General features: G+C 40.6%; 1 protein-coding gene across 2 annotated transcripts in view; it reads left to right on the forward strand.

Moving 5' to 3' along the window:
• The window catches only part of grik2 (glutamate receptor, ionotropic, kainate 2), a 326,927-nt gene that overhangs the window by 190,548 nt on the left and 114,611 nt on the right, over nucleotides 1-21,768 (forward strand). For both annotated transcript variants that reach the window (XM_085366080.1, XM_085366081.1), the window contains exons 7-8: nucleotides 4,357-4,500; nucleotides 14,062-14,169. In XM_085366080.1, coding sequence (XP_085222206.1) covers nucleotides 4,357-4,500; nucleotides 14,062-14,169 — 252 coding nt within the window. The remainder of the gene's footprint in view (nucleotides 1-4,356; nucleotides 4,501-14,061; nucleotides 14,170-21,768) is intronic.

The following is a 21,768-nucleotide window of genomic DNA, read 5'->3' on the forward strand; positions in this document are numbered from 1 at the left end:
GCCTTCTGCATATCTGTGTATGTGTGGAGTTCTCCCTGTGAATGTCCGGGTTTCTTCTGGGCACTTTCTTCCTTAATATAAAAACATGCATGCTACATTAGCAGTGCTGTGTTCAAGGTACACAAAATATCAAAGTACATAGAGTATATTGCAGGAAGCCTGCAGTTACAGACAGAATATTATAAGGATGGGTCGGGTGTATCCTTCGTGGCCCACGATATCCCAGAATTCATAGCGCGTCCCAGCCAATTCCAGTTTTCAACAATGGCGGCCGCTACTAAGTTTTTAATATTGCTCTTATTAATCTTTCTGGGTCACAAAATAAACTTTAAATATATTTTCAGGCAAGAATGTAGCTGTGTAAACCTCAAATATCTGCTCGGTTTATCAAGATATCGCATATTTGCAAAAGTGCTCCGACATTTTCGGAGACGTCTGTTACCCACCAGCTCGATAGCTGACCAGGAGCTCGAGGGTCACTGGAGCCCCCGAGAACAGTGAACTCCCGGCACATTGTTCTCAAACCCACCCATTTGCTACTCAGGTTAAACATGATATATAAGTCACTTAGACAACCTAAAAATCTTATTGTTTGGCTTTTTCAGTGTTTTATTTGTTTGTATGTAAATCGGTTTGGCTGAGATTAAAGTTATTAGATTAGATTAGATAAAATTAAACTTTATTAATCCCCCGGGTGGGTTCCTCTGGGGTTTTCACACAGCTGAATAAACCTCCGGGCCACCCGACCTTCTGAGGACCTGGCCCACGTAGAGCAAAGGACAGGTCCTCAGGAGGATGCAGCCCATGAATTTGGACAGCCGTAATATACACAAATCATTGAATATCAGGATTCCAATCATTTCCATGACAACAGGTGTGAAAAACCAAGGACTGCTTCTACAAACAGGGTAAATGTTACAAGTGTTGAAACTGAAAAAAGCTAAATTATACTCATCAAACTATATGCATCAGAAAACAAAGAAATGATATAAAGTCGCTCTAGTAAATTTATGCTACATACATTCAGCAGCCACTTTACTGCATAGACCTGTTCAACTGCTCATAATCCTAAAATTTCTAATCAGCCATTCACATATCTTTCTTATAACTTTCTCCAGAACCAATCACTACAGACCCCAAACTTCATGTGGCCACCTGATGAGCTCAAGAACAGTGTGTAGAGAGCTTCATTGAATGGGTTTTCATGGATCAAGCCTTAAAGCGCAGTGGTGTAAAGACGCCACCACTGGACTGTAGTGCAGAGAGGAAACGTCCTCTGGTGTTACAAGTCTGACAATCCGGTGGCTTGGTGGTTGCCAGTAGAGCAGTACTGGTCTAACTGCATTGCAACGGTACAGTTTTGTGCAGGGGGGAATTTTGATGTGGGATTGTTTTTCAGGAGTTGAGCTTAGTTCCAGTGAACACAAACCTACAACCTGCATATGATTTTTATCTGTCCAGTCTGATATGCACTAATCTGAAGAAGTGCACATTTGGAGGGCAGAGAGGTCATCTGAATCATTTTACCACTCACACTGGAAAAACAAGTTGAAGTCATACATGTCACAGATTTTTACACATTTATTTATATGTGTACTCCTAAGTGCCAGTCCTAGGCCTGCATGAGTAAGTAGGATTGTGCCAAGAAGAGCATCGACATGGCCAAATAGCGCTGGTTAACAATGACCACCATGGGTTCTGTTGGCCTACAGGGTGCCAGTGCAAACTGTGCTACTGTTGGACGAAGACAGTGAAAGAAGAAAGGGAGAAGCCATGTTAGAAGGCAGAGGGAAAGTTCTAGAGTAGGGACTTTAAATTATTACATGTGGTAAAGGGAGAAACTCATGACCAAGAGGAGGAAGATAGATATACTGTGTGTGCAGGATACCAAGCACAATGACACTAGCACTAGTTCTGACATGATCTAGATTTCTTACCATGACAGGACACTTTGAATCCATTTCTGGTGTGAGATGGGTCATCTTGAACGAGGACTATGTCAATAGTGTTGTAGAGATGAAGACAGTGCCAGACAGACTTCTGAGACTCCAGCCTAAACTCGGAGGGGAGATGTTGAATGTTCTCAGTCCTTCAGGTTGGATAGCAAACGAGAAATTCTGGAGCAAGTTGGATGAAGTGGTAGAGAGTGGAGTGACCTCCTCCCCCACAGGATGGACAAGACTAGAAATGGTTTCAGCTTTAAAAGAACTTGGTATGGGTTAGAAAAAAACGATTGGTTTATGTTACAATGATTGCTGGTTCTTTTAAAACTCATTCTTGGTTGCCATAGTGACACATCGCTGCTTTGACAACCCGTGTGCTGCATACATAAAATATTTTCCTTAATAAAATGCATTTTTTTAAAAGTTCATGCTGTCGAAAAACAAGAAACCCCCGCAAATATGTTGCGTTTCTTTGACTATCTCCCATTTGCTGTTAGACTGCACTGATTTAACGTGAAGCATTAGCAGTTCTGTAATCAGAGTGGATCATACTCATCCTGACTCTTCAGAAGAATAGTGTGTTAGAGTATGCTAACCCCCAGCACACAAGATCAACAGCCTCCATTGACACCTACACTAAAATAAATTCACACTCCCATTTGCCTCAACACCTTCTTCTAACACAGATTATTAGTACCTCACACTCCTCCAGGCACACACTCAAGCCAGTTTGCATTTTGAAAAGCTCACTGACTATCATTGATTTAAGTGCATCCCTGGACACTTCCTATGGATATGAATATAACTGCACACAGCCACACATGAACAAACAAAAACACACATGAAGTCTTAAGCTGCAGCACTGTGACGCTCAATCAGGGCTCAAATGTGGGAAAATAACAGGTTTGATAGGTTTGTTGTTGTTTTTTTTCCAGTAGGACAGAGCCTTCCCAAGCACCCTAGGGTATGATTTCTGTGCAACAACTGAGGAGAGCTGTTGTGATTGCTTTTCAATCAAGCGAGACAAACGTTAATTTAACCTCTTTTTTTCGCAAGGAGCTGCAGAATTATAGGCTTCATTTGTGAAGTGTGTATGACTGGCACTTTCTGATAGCTTCAGCAATGGTCTTCTATTTAGACCGACTGTCAAGAATTCAATGTAGGAATATACTGACAGAAATAAAGGTGGTAACGTCTTCCACGCACAGTCTGTGAATCTTTTGTCATATCACGCCTTTGTTTCTCGTTTGTTTCACTTGTCTCAATGGTTTGTTGTATCTGTATTAAATCAAATCACTGAACAAAAAGAGATTCTGTTAGTAACGCCATGACAACACTACCCAAACCCTCAGTTACAGGCCTCACGTGCCTGATGTAAGTCAAACTCACAGGAGTTAGATTCCTGGTTTCAATATCCTCATCGGCTGCTGCCTTTGCACATGGATATTATCCAGCTTGCTCCCACAGTTCATCGACATGCTTGTTAGGTAAACTGCTGATTCTAAATTGTGGTGTACGAGCATGAGGCTGTCTCTCTGTGTTGGGCCAAAGCTTTAGGATGTGCCTTGCCTCTTGCGCTCTATGAGGTGCAATATGTTCCAGGCTGGCTACAATCATACACATTTAAAGGACAGCTGCTTACTCGGCGGCTGCTCAACTTTCTAACTTTAAAACAGAAATGTTGTTTGGCTTTCAGCCGTCATGTTCCCAACTGCTGGAGTCAGGTCCTGTCAGAGCTTAGATATGTGTAGGACTCTTCGTTTTTCCACTTCTTTACATAACTTATTTATTTTATATTATTCAAACTCTTTTTTTTAAAATTTTCCCCATATTTTTTATTTTGCAGACGACTCACATTTTCTTCATAACAACAGCTTAGTTGGATGTAAACACATAATAATTCATTACTCGGTTATTACTGGAAACCTCACCGGGTTTGTGTATCTCAAATTGTCTGCTTGTTGTGGCTTTTTTTTTTTTTGAGGTTCTGCTGAGTAGCAAGATTTAGAGTTGCGTTTAAATAATCTTTTTTTCAATGAAAATGAAAGATATATAGTGTATGTTCTCATGAACTTGGAAAACCTCGAGTTTGATTAAATATTCTTCTTTTATGTCAGATTTATTCCCATATTACTTTTTTGTTTCCCCTGTCAGAATATATTGCTTCTTGCAAGCTGCTTTCAGAAGTCTCTTATCAGTTCATAAGACACTGGCAGTAAAATATTCAGGGGCATGCCTATGGCATGAAATATGCAAATCTATACGTGAGCTTTGATGTGAGGCGTTGATTTGAGCGTCACAATATTGATATTTTCCTTACTTTGGACAAATCTTTGCTGGTGTTATGAGCTAATGTGTCATGTGCTGTATTCCCAGTTAATGATCGTTTCTCCCTCTTTGTCTTGGTTTGCAGACGGATGCTGCACTGATGTATGATGCTGTGCACGTGGTGGCCGTTGCTGTGCAGCAGTCTCAGCAGATCACTGTCAGCTCATTACAGTGCAACCGACACAAGCCCTGGCGTTTTGGAAACCGCTTCATGGCCCTCATCAAAGAGGTAGATGCTCGTCTACCTGCTCTTCATTCCATCGTCCTCCTTAATACACACAGCGCCTTCACACAGAAAACACACACTCTCAGGAAAGCTGACAGAAACAGCATGTAAATAAGGCTTAGGCAGTCGAGAAGAAAGGGAATATGAATAAATAGAAATTATTTATCCGTGTATTTATTTATATGGAAATCATTTTTCCTAGCGTCTGCACATGCTTACACCCCTGAGGAGGGCAGCCATATTGGGCCGGTTGTCTGAATTTCAGCATTAATCATCCAGGCAGAAACAAAGACACTGCATCATCTGAATTTCTGTTAATTGCTCCAGCAGTTTGCAGCATGGGTGAAGCCAGATGAACAATCTACAGCTTCCTGTCTGTGGAAAATATGCAGATTATCAGCCTATATTTAGGACTTGATAACTCTCTAATCTCCTGTAGTTTGCAGAGATCCTGACACTATTGAGCTGACAAACACATGAGAACCATGGATGTACTTTTATTCTTGCAATATTTACAATATTCTAACAAATGAATACAAAAAGTGCCTTGAAATAATTGAATTGACCTGAGTTGAACTAAGTATCCAGGTTCTAGTATGCTTTAGCATTTATGAAAACAGTGTTATCTGATGCACTGGCTTACATAAAAAAATTATTGGGATGTACACAGTCACAGGATTGTCACATAACACTATCCACAGAATCTTTGCTACATCTAATCTTTACAGAAGCATTCAGATGATAGTAACTACACAGTTGCAAGAAATGTATGAAATGTATACATAATTCCCATGATTGCACCACATATTTCATAACTTCAATAATATTAGTCATTGGTTTGGCATTCAGACCCTCAAGGCATTTTTGGTTTATTTTTTTAAACAGGACATCACATATTGAGTTATGGATTAAGAAACCCAGGACAATGGTTTCTTAATGACATCAGTGGGAGAGTTCTGAGGCAAAAACCAAAAACTCGAAAAAGCAGTGAAGCCAAACGTTTGTTTGACCTCAAGACTTCCAGTCCATACTCGGCACAGATGTTACTGTATACTATGCTGTCCACTTGGTAATGGCGTTCCATGTATGCCCTGCTTGCTGGCATCTTGCACCCTGCTGTTATGTGCTGGATTGTCTCAAGGTACTTGTAGTTGTCCTCAAGGTGGACAATGTTGCCTTCCGGTAGTACGATCCTCTCAGTTCTGACTACCTTCCCTCTCTTTGGTACCATCCGACTACACTTCTGCAGTCCAAATGACATTCCAGTGTGATTGCTGTATATCCCGGTGGTTTGGATCAGTGAATCAATGTCTCATTCAATCTTGGCATACAGCTTGATGTCTTTCATGTAGAGGAGGTGGCTGATGATTGCTCCATTCTGTAGTCGGTATCCACAGCCAGTCTCCTCAATAATCTCACTGGCCTTCTGTCAGCCATTTTGGGTGTTTCTCATCCATTAGCTGCTGGGTCATTTGTGCTGCCAGACGCTCGACGAGTGCAGTCAGCTTTTTTTGCAGTCAGCCAATCATGTCGAGGCCTGCTGCTGTCCAACTCTTCATACTGGAGACGTGTTCGTGGATTTCTGCCACAGTGATTCTTACTGGAACTTGTTCAGGGAGTCCCACAAAATTGAACCTAGACCATTGATCAACAACCACTGATCAATGACCATGAGTACCATTCGCAGAGAGTTGGGGAATGGCTGCAATCACAGCATTGTAAGATGGTGACAGATGTACCCTTAGGCCCCTCCTCCATTCAGAGATGGTCTTTCCCTTTTCATGTAAATGGCCTCCTTGACTCCGCCCTCAAACCAGCGTCCCTCCCTGTCCAGGATGTGAACATCCTCATCATTGAAAGAGTGTCCACTGGCCTGTAAGTGTAAATAGACTCCTGACACGTACGGGATCACTACAGGTTTTCTCTTAGGGAGCGGTTGTCCTTCTTCTCTCCTGGATCATCTGCAGCTTTCTTTTTAATCTGTGAACTTTATATTTCATTTTTTTAAACTGGAAAAAGTGTTGGGGTTTTAGGAGCTTTCTTTAGGAGCCTTTCTACTGATCTTATCTATTTCTGATTTTATCTGTTTTGATTTTATATACTGTTTTGTTTGTTTGTTAAGCTTAAATTTCAAAACTTACATTAACTACTGATTTTATCTACTGTTCTGATTTTATCTGTTTTGATTTTATATACTGTTTTGTTTGTTTGTTTGTTTGTTAAGTGGGTTTAGAGCTCTGGGTAGCTCCCCAGCTGGGTCTAGACTGGGTCTAGAGAGTATTTTAAATTCAGGGAATTTAAAATAGAAAGTAGCTCGTCCACAGAAGGACTGGTAGCTCCCCTTACGATAAGGGTTCAGATCGCGCGAACAGGTGTGAAATGTGTGTGTTTAGTTAGTTTGTTTGTTTGCTTGTTTTAATCAATTTTAAATTATGCTTTTTATTTGTTTTTGTTTCTAATGTCTCTGTAAAGCACTTTGAATCACCTTGTTGTTGAATTGTGCTATACAAATAAATTTGCCTTGCCTTGCCTTGCCTTGCTGTTTCAGTGGAGCTACCAGGCCAGACTTTATACCTTTAAGTGTCCTTTCAGTGCAGGCCTTTTTATCTACCTCGCAAACTAACGGTAGCCATACTTACCATTGTTTACCCCACCCCCCACTTTACCATCGCGTTTTCATCCTTTCGTCTATAAAAATAAAGTAATGTCCATATGCTCTACAGTGCACCAATTATATTATAAGACAGAGGAGAATACCACAGGCCTAAACCCTGCATGTCTGACAACAGGAGGTGTATCAGTCCTGTTTGCCATGTGGAGACAGCGTTTACACTGGAATCTGCCTTTGGTGGCTTTTTTGGAGCAAATGTGACATTCACTAGTAGAACTGACACACGAAACAAAACACTGACTAGACTACACAATAACTACAGCCTCCAAACGCACTAAATGTCACTAATGTCTCACATATGAAAACTCTCTTTCTTTCTTTCGCTCGCCCACTTTCTCTCACTGGCATCACTCCTAAAACCTCCCCCTCTTCCTAAACAACCAAATGCCACATGTTGCCATATCAATTTTTGATTGGTTGACATAGCAGAATTTAACACCAATAGGGAAAGGGTGTTTTTTCTTTTTTCACTCGGAAGCGGAGAGTGTTTGCTAGCGCTGTCCTTAGAAAATGCAGTTTTTACTGATTCTTCCCGCTGTAAACACCACTGTTTTGCTCAGAAAAAATGTTGTGTGTATTTTTTATCATAACTCTGGTTTTACTTGGCCTATTAGTGATGGGATTTCCGGCTCTTTTTAGAGATCCGGCTCTATCGGTTCGGCTCACTAAAAAGAGCCGGCTCTTTCGGCTCCGAACCGGCTCTTCAGGTTGTTTTGTTGCTTTAATTAATTTATTATTAACAATAATATAAAATTATGCACAAAAGGAATTACTAACATAAAAACAAGTGGTTTTATTTATATATGTTTATATATAAATATATGCGGTGGCCCCTAGAGACAAAACACGTACAAACTCCAAAACACATTTCTAGCATGAACTGAACTTCCAAAGCAGAGCTACTAGATCACTTAAATTACACAATTGAAAGCATGTGTGTATTGTTTGTGTATTTATACACAGGCACTCATATATATATTCAAATAATTTAAAAAAAAGTTCATTTACCTGTTATTACCACACACCAAATCCGGTCGTTGGTACTTGCTGGCTTGTGTAGCCACAAGATAACAAAGGCTCAACACTGCGCCCAGCATCCTGGAGCACTTCTGTTGTCTTTTGTACGTGTTTTGAGTTTTTATGTGCTTCTGAGTTTTTATATGCTTCTGAGTTTTTACGTGCTTTGGAGTTTGTACGTGTTTTTACGTGTTTTGGAGTTTGTACGTGTTTTTACGTGTTTTGGAGTTTGTACATGCTTCAGAGTTCGTACGTGATTTGAAGTTTGTATGTGCTTTGTCTCTAGGGGCCACCGTAAATATACTTTTATTTATTCACTCCACATAAAATGTAATAAATAAATCATATAATACAAAAATCAACTATTCACATTTCAAGTTTTAACTATTTAAATTTTCAGCTTTTTCCTTTCACAAATTTAAAGTGAAAAGAACACAAAACACTGCAAACCACAACACAATTAAATATAAATTATAATATGAAAACTAAAAGAACATGCATATTCTCTGTCATATGGACCTGCATGAATAAACTTTCTCAATCCTTTATCATCTGCAACTGAAAACAGTTGTGGATGATTACTATACCTTTCTAATGTTGTTGTCCCTGCCTCTCTTTCTCTCTCTCTGGCTCTGTTCCTGTGCTACTGAGTGTAACTACCGCCCCTCCCCCCTCTGCCCAGCGTAAAGCACAAGGCTCGCGTGCAGAGTGAAGCGGAAAAAAAGTGCGAGAGAGAGGCTGAGAGAAAGAAAAAAAAAAAAAAAAACCCCACGTGACGGCTCGCGATAAGGAGCCGGCTCGCGTCGTTCACGTCAAAGAGCCGGCTCTAAGAGCCATTTCGTTCGCGAACGACCCATCACTATGGCCTATCAACACAATCTAAAAACTGGTTTATAGATTGAAGTCCGCACTTTCGACCCAAGTTGAAATGGAGATTCTGGGTTGCTGCATCTTGTAGCTGTGTCGTCTTAAATTGATCACGTGATTTCAACTTGCCGGCGCGTCTGTCAACCCCAGAGGGTTAACCTCTGGTGAGCACATACAGCACGATCCCCATACCAATCTCTTGTTCAGTCAGCATTCCAGAGATAGTCCTCCCTTCAGTTCAGTCTTAGTTTCATCAGTAGACCATCTGTTCTGTACAAGCAACCAACTTAAAAGGGGGAAAGTCAGTTCAAGGCAGAGCTCCATCTAAGCCTTACTTTTCTTCGCCACCACCAGCATCTTAGACTAGAGGACCCTGTCCTAAAGCCTATCACCACTGGGATTCCAATATGCCATGATGGCTCATTGCAGCCTATTTGCCAAATTCAATGGCCTTCTTTGGCCATTAGAAGACAGGGGCATTGGTACACTTTTATTTACAAAGCTATGCTAGGATTGCTGCCTCCTTATATTTGTACTTTGGTCACAAGGACAAATAGTGGTTCTTACTCCTTGCGTTCAAATGATCAGCTGCTGCTGTCTGTTCCCCTTGTCCACACAGAGTTGGGTAAGAAAGCCTTTGTGCACTCTGCGCCTTTTTCGTGGAACCTGTTACAGAAAGACTGGAAACTGACTGAACTGTTGTCTTTAAATGTTTTTAAAACTAAACTCAAAGGCCTACAGACTGCCTCAATAATGTGTAATTGTTTTGTGTAATTTTTTAACTTTGTTTGTTCGTATGTATTTGTTTGGAAATGTGCTGCCTCTTGGCCAGGACTCCCTTGAAAAAGAGGTTTTTGATCTCAACGGGACATTCCTGGTTAAATAAAGGTTAAATAAAAAAAAAAAATTCCTTTCTATATCTAAATTAATATGTCCAAGTCTTCCAAGAGATCTCTCCTATTATTGAAGTAGCATTTCCTACATTACTAGCATTGAATGTTCAAACAGCTTCTATGGAGTATGGTCTTTTATCAATTGAAATGAATAAAGTCACATTTTTTCCCAAGGAAGGCAGTACCATGAAGGAAAAATAAAAACTTCTCAGGAAACGCAGAATTCCTGAAAGCTCATAGACATAGAACAAGCCTAACACTCCATAACTCTCCTTCTTGATCAAATAGCCCTTAACCCAGCAGGGTATTTAAAAACTGGCGAATCATAAGTGATGATTGCCCAGATCTTGTTCTTCCCATCCAGCTGACTGTTCAGGACTTGCCTACTCTCTGCAGGTATTTGGTGACTTTGGTGGCTTTTCTAGCTGACTTGTCGTGGTTCCTAATTGGTTGTGGGATTCCCAGATACTTGTAGGTGTCCTCTATGTCAGCAATACTAATACAAAACCAGAAGGCAGTTCTAATCCTCAGTTCTAACTTCTTTTCCTCTCTTAGTTATCATCTGAGTACACTTCTCTAGCCCGAATGCCAATTTGATGTTGTTACTGTAGATCCTAGTGGTGTGGCGTGGATCAGGCCAAGGATAAGCCAGGACACCCAGATCTCCCTCTCCCTGTCCACCTCCTCAATCTCCTCAAGAGAATACCAAGATGTTCCCAAGCCAGCATGTCCTGGATCTGACCCAAGGCCTCCTCCCCTTTGGTAGGAGGAGCTCTTAGGAGGAGGCATCCTAGCCAGACACCTAAACCACCTAAATAGGCTACTATTTGTTGGAGAAATAACGGCTCTACTCTAAGCCCCTCCGAATGGCACAGCTTCTTATCCTATCTCTAAGACTGAGCGCTTAACCCCTTCAGCTGAATCTTTTTCTACTGCTTCATATAGGCTGCTTGTATCTGCTATCTCATTGTTTCAGTCACTACTTAAGTCATTTGACCATAGTTAACAGTAGGAACAAAGATCAACCAGTGAATCAACGCTTCACTCTTATGCTCAGGTTTTTGCATTAACAGAAAGCATGTAGTGTCAACATCACTGCAAACCCTACATAAGTCCATCTGCCAATACGCCGATCCACTCTCTTACTCCCAAATAAAATATTCAATAGCGAAATATGTTGTTTGCTATTGGTAAAAAAGATTTGGCAAGTTTTTAATGGGCACAAACCACATATTCAACTCTGCTGCGTAACCCACAGATGTATTTTCCTTACAAATGCGTTACCATTCAAGAGAAAACAAACAGGCTTTACAATGGTACAAGGCTTTTTCCCAAGAAGCATTGTTACAAGTGTGTAAAGGGGTTTCTGTAGCTAGGGAGTTAGAGCAGGTCATGTATTAATTGGAAGGCCAGTGGTTCAATCATTAGCTGCTCCTGCATGCAAAATATCCTTGGGCAAGATACTAAGCCCAAGATGCTCTCATACATTCATCGGAGTTTAAATGTGCAATAAGCCCCCGGTCTCAACGTCATTGCCTAAACGACTGTTGAAATTCCTTGTAGCATAATTTAGTCCTCAGATGGGGGCACCCTCGAATACCCTATCCAGTGACTTCAGAAAGGTTAGGTAAATTGAACCATTATTGTAAACGTACTGGTAAATGGACTCATTCTAACAGTTAGGTCCATAACTATTTGAACAGAGATGACATTTTTCTAATTTTGGATCTCTACATTACCACAATTAATTTTTCATGAAAAAACTCAGATGCAGTTGATGTACAGACTCTCAGCTATATTTCACTGGATTCAACAAAAATATTAATATAGGAACTAAAGCATTTTAAAACACTATTACTTAATTTCAGGGGCTCAAAAGTAATTGGTCTAAAATAAAAATAAAATAAAATTTTCATTTCTAATATTTGGTTGAAAACCCTTTGCTGGCAATGACAGCCTGAAGTCTTGAACTCATGGACATCACTAGATGGTTTGCAGGTCTCTGAAAACCTCAGACTTAGTTTGGCTGCATCTGTCTCATGTCGCATTACAACGCAAGTGTTCCAGTGCCACCGGCAGCCATGCAGGCCCAAGCCATCACACTGCCTGCTCCATGTTTTACAGATGTGTGGTGTGCTTTAAATCACGAGCCCTCCCATGATTTCTCCATACTTTTTTCTTGCCATTATTCTGGTAGAGGTTGATGTTGGGTTCATCTGTCTCAAGAATATTTTTCCAGAACTATGCTGGCTTTTTTAAATTTTTATTTATTTATTTATTTTTAGCAAAGTCTGATCTCGGCTTTCTGTTCTTGAGGCTTATGAGTGTCTTGCACCTTGCAGCGAACCCTCTGTATTTACTTTCATGTAGTCTTCTCTTTATGGTAGACTTGTATATCTATACGCCTACCTTCTGGAGAGCATTGTTCACTTGGTTGGCTGCTGAGGTTTCCCTTCACCTTGGAAATGATTCTGTGATCATCTACCGCTGTGACTTCCATGGTCATCTTTGCCTTTTTGCGTTGCTGAGTTCACAAGTGCTCTCTTTCTTTCTTAGGATGCACCAAACTGTAGAGTTTGCCACTCCTACTATTGTAGCAAATTCTTAGATGTGTTTTTGTTTTATTTCCGCAGTTTAAGGATGGCTTGTTTCACCTGCACGGAGAGCTCCTTTGACCACATTTTGTCTGTTCACAGCAAAATCTTCCAAATGCAAGCACCACATCTCAAATCAACTCCAGGCTTTTTATCTGCTTAATCGATAATGACATAACAAAGGAACTGCCCACACCTGCCCATGGAAGAGCATTTGAGACAGTTGTCCAATTACTGTTGCTCCCTTTATAAAGAAGATGACACATGTTGAGGAGCTGAAACTCCTAAACACGTCATCCAGTTTGAATGTGGATACCCTCAAATGAAAGCTGAGAGTCTGCACAGTAAGTCCATGTCCATTATTTAACATAACTGGAATATGTTTCAGTAAACAGAAAAAAAGACAAAACTTGTGCCAGTGCCCAAATATATGGGCCTAACTGTACAGTGATTTTTCAGTGCTTCATTGGACCAAAGTATCCTAGTAAATGCTTCTTTGGGCTCCATCTGTCTGGTCCCCATTGGTTAAGGTCTGACTACCAGACACTCTCCCTAAAACCCTGCTTTGAGGGATAAGGCCCTGGTAACCCTGATACCAGGCAGAGTAACAATATCCCATGTTGTTATCTCCATAGGAGTATTGTGAAGTGCTACTCCTTTGTCACCCAGGACCAGTTTGCCTTGGGAGACCCTATCAAGGGCAAATACCCATGATCACATGCATCCTGGGATCACTGGGGCACACGGACCCCATCAACATGCTACGGTGGCAAGAGATGAATAATAAAAATGGATCCCAAATCTCCAAGCACTTCAAAGCCCTGGAGCCAAAACCAGTGACCATGACATTACCATTTGCTTGTTGCAGACTCTAAGTATGTTTTTTGTCAGTTTCAGTTATGAAGTTTTCTTCTATAAATAACTGTTTATTTCTGTGTGTTGCCTGATTCTATTAATTGTGTTATATTTATAGCACCATTTTTGACATACATATAATAATCTCCACTTGAGTAACATGTCCATATGTCTGTGAACAGCAGCGGTATCATCACGGAGGTACCAGACACTGAGTCAAAGGAGTATGACAAATGCTTTCATGCAGCTGAATGAGTAACTTCCAGATTTGTGACTCCCACTCATCTTACTAAAGATAGGCCTCGAAGTCCCTGATTTCCAGGTGGAGAAGTACTGTGATGACTTGCTGTGCCTGAGCAAAAGCCGTCTCTACTCTGAACCCCTTTCATGCTACATCTTATTCTATCACATCCCTAAACATCTGTAAAGATTGGGTAATTGCCTCCCCACTGTTATAAACGCAGTTACAAAGTCTGTGCAGGCACCTTGATGGCAGAAAAGAGTGTACAGAAAGGCTCTGTGGAAAAGGGAGAATAGAAAAACTGTCTATTCTGCTCAGTCTGCAGCTTCAACATCAAGAATATATTTAAAAGTTAAACAACAGACTTGATACTGTTGGTTGAATGTCTCCTCTTCTATTTTCTGTCTCTCTGCCTTTTCTCTTTAGGCTCACTGGGATGGCTTGACGGGGAGAATCACTTTCAACCGGACCAATGGCCTGAGAACAGACTTTGACCTTGATGTAATCAGTCTGAAGGAGGAGGGGCTTGAAAAGGTTCTGTGTCTTCAATATTTATGTGTTTGTGCACTTAGAGGTTCACCTTATATGACTGTATATGTGGCAATGGGATGATGAGATAACACACAAAATGAAAGGGTCAATGTAGCAGGGAACACACATGATCAAAATGCATATGAGTAATGTCTGTGTAGACCTTCACCTGTGCTCTTGGACCTATGACAGACATGCACAGCTTCATTTTGATTTGATAGTATAAGGCCCTCACCAGGTGTCATTGGCACTTTAATTTAAACTGTGTTGTTTATTGTAGACTGTCCTCTTTATCATGCTTCTCTAACACAGCCAGGTTACTGTCAATACCTTTGTTTTTAATTCTTCATTTCATTTTCATTTATAGAGGGTCAGTTCACAATGACAGTTGTCTCAGCTGCCAGTTGCAGGGTCGGAGACCATGAACAACAAAAATGACAAAACACAAAGTACAGGAGAGACTAGATCGAAGATAATGACATGCCACAGTGGAATATAGACACATGGGGAATTAAACGAGGGAAATCCTCAGTCCTAATGAGAACTTCGGCAGCATACCATACCTGAACCAATAGCAACACAAATACCTTGACCTTACCTCATCCTGCCCTAACTGTAGCCTTTATCAGAAAGAAGGGTTTCCAAAGCTACGGCCTCCCCAAACCTAACCTATTTGCCACTCTGCAACAAGCCCCTCAAGCATCGTAGCAAACAAGCTGTGCAGACACATAAGTCAGTACATGAGCAGAACAGAAATGCATTGAAAAGAACACCAAAGGTCAAAGACACCAGCTCCAGCCTCACAGAGCAGTACCAACAAGGCAGACCAACCTGTTCCAAAGTCCTGGTGCACCGCTCTATCAGTGCAACGGCTGAGTACAAGAAAGCCTAACTCAATGCCCCACACATGGATACTGGAGTGCCTGGCAATGTAAATGGCCTGTATTTGTATAGCGCTTTACTTAGTCCCTAAGGACCCCAAAGCGCTTTCCACTACATTCAGTCATTCACCCATTCGCACACACATTCGAACCACCGACCTTCTGACTAGTGGCTGACCTGCTCTGCCACCTGAGCTGTAAAGTAAAGGCTAATACTGAATACTTATATCATAAACTCAACGGGACTGTGGAAGATAACACTGAAGGACAGCTTCAAAGAAAGCTCACAAGAATATACCAGAATATTCTGTTCCCACTGCTGTTTTGCACAGGCCTCAACCTCCTCAGCTAATCACAAAGAATGGATGTGGATGTGGATTCAGGAGTGGGGTGACCATCATGAGTTACATCAAACTGTATGCCAGGAGCGAGCTAAACATCCACTCACTAATCCACCTCACGATATGGTGAATCTGAAATTTCCACACTCGGAAATTTGACTTGGACTGGATAAGTCCAATTTCAAATTCAAATATTTGCACTGGTTGTGACATACGGGAAAATAAATAGAATCAGCATACTTCTTTTTTTATTATTAATGCTTGAAAGTTTAAAAACTGAAATTTATTTTACAGATGAATCAAATATTTAAGTATACCTTTACCTTTGTATCTGGGTGGTTGCTGACTTTTTACTGCCTCAGTGAAACATAATGAACGTCACAATGCAAGAACGCTGCACTGCATCTCTCCTATGTGGTTGCTTCCTGTTCTCTCTATAGTACAATATTATATTTTACATGGAAATATTGCTGAATTTACATTAATATTTATTTATCCATTCTTCCATCCACTCTCTTCCACTGGAACCTCTCCCAGCTACCATAGGACAAGAGGTGGAGTACAAACCACCCTATGAAGTAAGGCTAACAGAGAGAGACAGACATCTAAAGACACATTCACACCTTCATGCCCACAATTTATTTAGTAAATCTTATTCTTCTTAATAATTTAGCAATAAAACACATGGAAAACAATATTTATATATCACTGCGAAAAACACGCAATTGTGGAGGGTATTTGTGGTTTCCACAAAATTGCAGGGGGTAACTGCTAACTCTGAACAGCGTTATGTTTGAAACCACAGCAGTATATGAAAATCTTCTGAAGATGAATTCAAAAGATCTTTGAATTAAAATATATTTCATATTAAGAACACTATCAGATCATATCCAGCTGCTTGAGCAGCTTGAACACCTTCTTTTACACCAGTTTACAAAAAGCAGTGGCCCCATTTTAATTTTAGGAAACTTCACAACACTCACTGATTTAAAACCACTAACGCGTTTTAGAGATGTGATGAGGATGATGTTAATCTTAAATCTGTGCCTGAGTCAGCATACAGACACATGCCGCCCTCATCCTTTGATTTTGTTTGACACACTGTGTCTGGGTCACCTGTTTAACTCACTGCTTTCATGAATGTGTCAACTGTTGAACCTCTGCAGTCATACTGGTCTGTTTTGGGGACACCTAACAACAAATGTTAAAATAAGGACAACAATATCTTACCATGGTTGTAGCTCATGTGAAACTGTGATATGATCATGATCAGAACACAGTAATATTCTCTAACTGTTAAACCTGAACTTAACTTTTCAGGTTTAACAGTACTCATCCAGTACACTCAGAGAGTTATTGTGACTGTAATCGTTTCTTCTTTTTCTTCAAATAATTACTGACTCACGGGAATCTCTCCAGTATTCAACACTTAATTTAAGATTCATGAGATTATCTGTGAGAAGAGAACCCCCAACGCTGCTGATACAAATAATAAAATCATATTCTTGCATGCAACTGCAAACACTTCAGGATCCTCGGTGGCGCTTGCCTCTCAGCAGCTCCTGACCTCTGGTTTGTGTACCGTGTGTGTCTGTGCCTCTATGAATAATTTACCCCATTAATAAAACCTCTCAGAAGTCCTCCAGTTTCACGAAGCCTGAATTAAAGAGTTGATTTGCAATTACAAAACCCATCTCAGGCCCTCACACAGTGCATCAGAAGTGCCCCTAAGAGTGTGTGGCTGGAGTATTTGTGGTCCCTTTTACTGATGCTCAGGGCAGACAGGTTGGTGGAGTGTGGGAGGTGCTGGGGTGAAGCAGGAGACTTGAGGGAGAGATGAGAAAACACGAGAAGCCTTGAGGCATAATCTGATAGCTGTGCCGACCTCTTCTTCCTGCTTTTCTCTTCAGCATTCTCCCCAAACGCTCTGCCTTCAGTGTTGTCCTCCATCAACATCCAAAAGGCCACATTCTTGATCCAGATCATTTTTAACATTGCTCCCTGTGGAACTCTAGAAAAGTGCCCACCGACAGTGCTGAGAGTTCACATTACTGCCAATGTGTAATAGTGGTGCTGTACATTATTGTCAGTAGGTAACCAGAATGGAAACAGGGGGAGAAAGGTCAGCATTTTACATTAATATACCTTTTGGTACTACTCAAAAAAAGTCTTATTGTCTTCAAGGACATTTTGCAGAACATAAACTTGCTCCTTTTATGCTGAAGCAGATGCTGCATTCACATTAAATGCATTTCTTTAATGGTAAATGGTCTGTATTTGTATAGCGCTTTACATGGTCCTAAGGACCCCAAAGCGCTTTACACAACCAGTCATCCACCATTCACACACACATTCACACACTGGTGATGGCAGCTACATTGTAGCCACAGCCACCCTGGGGCGCACTGACAGAGGCTGCTGGACACTGGCGCCACCGGGCCCTCTGACCACCACCAGAGGGTGGTCAACTTAATGTTGCAATACAAAAGGTTAAAGTGGAAACATTCTCCAGTTTTCACTTCCTAATGAAACATGCGTTTGGTCCCGTGTGTCATGACCATTTATATACTCTCCTCTTTGTGTTTTGTTTCTCTTGTTGTTTGTCATCTCTCTGTCTTCCTCTTTCCTTCTTTTCTTCCCTGTCCTCTTATTCCTCCCTATTAACGTTACTATATAAAACACATTGAGATGACTATTATTGTGAACTGGCACTGTACACATATCACTGCAGCTCTAATTACTGTCAAGTTCACGTGTGTTGAATTTGCCCTCATTCACTTTGCTCTACAAAGTGCATCTACATTTAAAATGTTTTGAAATACAGCCAGAATAAACCCTGTATAATACTGCAAATCCTATTATGCTGTATAATAAATATAATAAACAGGGGTGCACATAACTGGTACACAGGCTGCGCAACAAAAATTAGCAATGCGTAGTGACACTTGTGTTACCAAGTACCTTTGCGTACTTATAGTTGCTGTATAATAAATATAATAAATAGGGGTGGGTTTTAATAATCGATTCATCGATTAAAATCAATTCTGGCTTACGGATAACGTGATCTCGATTCATTAAAATTCTGAATCGATTTTTTAATATAAATGTATTTTGCCCGAAATTCCAGAATCTCTGGTGAAACGTCACAAAATTTTGACAACCACCAAACATTTAAAACAGTAAATGAGAGCAGGTACAGGCTTCTGCACAAAGACGTAAACACAAAGCGCGGACCGCGGATCAGAATCAGTGAGATGTGACTTACTTACTTCCAAAAAGAAAACCTAATTTCTGCCTTTCAATAGGCTACTGAACAAATTTAAACTTTCTAAAATTATGCAAAATGCAAAATGCTTAGCCGTGTCTAATAAAACTGCTGTAACTTCAGAGGTGATGTTCGTATGTTGATTAATTGGTTTCTTTCATTTTTGATGTACTGCAGAATATTTTTATAAAATCCAGGCCAGGAAAATCACCTTCATGTTTTTCAGTGTTTTATCTTCCGCTACTTTGACACAAAGGCCTCTGCTGTGATGCTCATACCTTTGATAAAGTCTTGCCTGTGTCAGCTTCCTTTTTATAGATACAAAAATATGTAAATGTACTGTTCTGAATTATAATATTTCTGACTGAGGCAAAATTTCCCCAATTCAAAACGAATCGAATCGTGGATCGAATCGATTCAGGACCTTATGAATCGGAATCTAATCGATTCTAGAAATCAGTGACGATACCCAGCCCTAATAATAAATAAGTTTTAACAAAACATTAGCAAGAGCTAATGTTTGTGTCAGCGTTTGTGGCAAGAAGGAGACCCAAATTTCCGGTCAAAGAGTGCGTTTATTTATAGTGAGAATATGAACAATGTGTGATCGTTTCCATCAACGTGCTCCCGACTCCTGAACAGTGCTCGCGGTACGTGGCGTGAATGGTGAAAACTCCCACACTCTGCTCCCGGGACACACTCCTCTCCAGGTTCCTAACAAGACGTGACGAACAAACACCAGCAAAGATAGTTTCACCTCAGAGCTGAGGATGTACTGACTACGTAACTCAACAAGCCACTGTCGACTGAAGCTCGGCAACACGGTTAAGTAGAGGCCCACTGACGAGGATGAGCGGCGTCAGCCTGTGAGACTTGCTTCAGTGTGGGAAAAACCTGCCGGTCTGGTGATGCCCATAAACTGGTACGCTGGATACACACACACGTACATATAAAGGAGGAAGCAGGGGACCACGAGGGGAGCCATCACAAAGGCAGGTTGACCAGCGAGGACTGCCAGACCATGACAGTTGTTATCTCTAGCTGTTTCCTGAAGTCTTTCTCTGAGTTTACGGCATCAGTTTCTTCTAACAGAGTGATGATGCCAGGAATGTCATTCATACTATTGTTTATAAGAGCCATTCCTGATACTGGGGAAAAAATATTTTCATTTTATTATTATTTCTTTTCCTTTCTTTCTTTTGTTTTTTGCTATTTTTCTTCTCACACTGAACGAGTTTCAAAGATAAATTGATAATTGGTACTCTTGTTAGAGATTATTAAAGTGTTCTGATTCTGATTCTTCTTGAACAAGAAAAGATAAAAATTCCAAAAAGAAAGCAGAATAGTTTATAAATACATATCAAGATGTGAAGCCATTAAATCTAATACTTCAGGCCGTATAAACATGATCAAAATGAACATACCCAATTTTTTATATCTCTTCCAGCCACTTCCTCTGCCTCTTCCAAAAGAATTCTTTGATAAGCTAAACAGTATCTTTAATTGATTTATTTGGAATAACAAAAAACCTAGACTAAGACTTTGCTTGTTGTACCTGCCATATGAAAGAGGGGGGTTACAAATACCCAATCTTAGACTGTATTACTGGTCTGCAAAACCGCGCTCAGCCACTTTTCCACTGAGACACCCCCGACCTGGATACAAATTGAACAAACATCAGTAACACATCTTCAATTAAATCTGTATTTATTTTCTGCAATAACCCTTTTTTTAAAAACACAATAGATATTTGGTATAGGGCCCATCAGTATTTGGGAGATAAGTCTTCTATCTCTCGTTTTTCACCTATTTGGGCCAACACATGTTTTAAAGCAGGAAGAGCCGATGGGGGTTTCAAAAGATGGGCAGATACAGGTGTACAGAAGGTGGCAGATCTTTATAAGGATGGCAACCCTCTTACATTTGATCAGTTATGCGAAATATACAGCATCCCCAAAAACATTTTTTAAATATCAACAAGTTAAACATTTCATTATGTCAAAATATAAACAGACTGTATCTGAGCCACCATTATCACAATTGGAGAATGTCATACTTCAAAGGCCCTTGGGTAGAGGTCGTATCTCTTTATTCTATACAGCTCTATTAACACATGATAAAGAATCCACCTGACAAGTTGGACGCATGGATGTCAAGTTGGACGCTGACATCCAAGAGGAGATACAGGAGGCGGACTGGGAAACTGCATGTTTAAAAGCTCAAAGGCAATCAATTAATACAAGGATGAAACTCCTCCAATATAAGTAGAACTGAATCGCTGGTCGCCTGTCATCCCAGATAGTTGCAGTAAATGTTTAGACGAGAAGGGCACTCTGTTTCACTGTGCATGGAGCTGTCCAAAATTACAGCAGTACTGGAAATCAGTCATGCAAACTCTATCTAAGATTGTTGGAGTAAATATACCTGTTGAAGCAAAAATGTGTGTGTTGGGTATAAATCCAAAGAACCGTGATTTTAGCTCCAGACAGCTAAAATAAATTGACTTTGGACTCCTGCAAGCCAGGTGCTTAATATGTTTGTATTGGAAGAAAATGGATGAACCCACAAGTAGTCACGTGCGAATCATAAACGAATCGTTCAATACTCGAGAATCACTTTACTGACTCAAAAATTCAAAGGCCCAAATGAGTCATTCACTGACTCATCCCTGTTGCTGTTAGCAAACTAATTTCATTAGTAGAAATATATCTAACTTATAATTAAAATTGTGGGGAAAAAAACAACAGCCAGTTTCTTAACAGAAACATTTCTGCTCTGGACTGGAAAGAAAAACCCTGAGTAGAAAGCTCACATCAAGACAATATTGCCGTACATTTTGGGAGGAACACCCTGGAACTGGTGCGGGAGTATGAAAGGGAATCAAGGAAACTAGCAGATTACAGGAACCATCTCCGTTTCAACCTAAGATGCAGACAAAGCAGAGTTGTTCCTAAGAGCCTGCGCCTTGGATTCACTGTCAGGGGATACAGAGCAGACTTGATTCTACAGAGAGCGCAAAATCACCTTTTAAGTGAAAGGATAAGACAGGTCCATTTCACCATAGATGCCCTCCAGATCAAGATCAGCCAGACCCTGCAGGAACTGGAAATCCTTC

Source organism: Diplotaxodon limnothrissa, linkage group LG11 (genome assembly GCF_057381915.1).
Source record: "Diplotaxodon limnothrissa isolate DT_005_m linkage group LG11, D_limnothrissa_male_GT1.1, whole genome shotgun sequence".
NCBI classification, from domain to species: Eukaryota; Metazoa; Chordata; class Actinopteri; order Cichliformes; family Cichlidae; genus Diplotaxodon; species Diplotaxodon limnothrissa.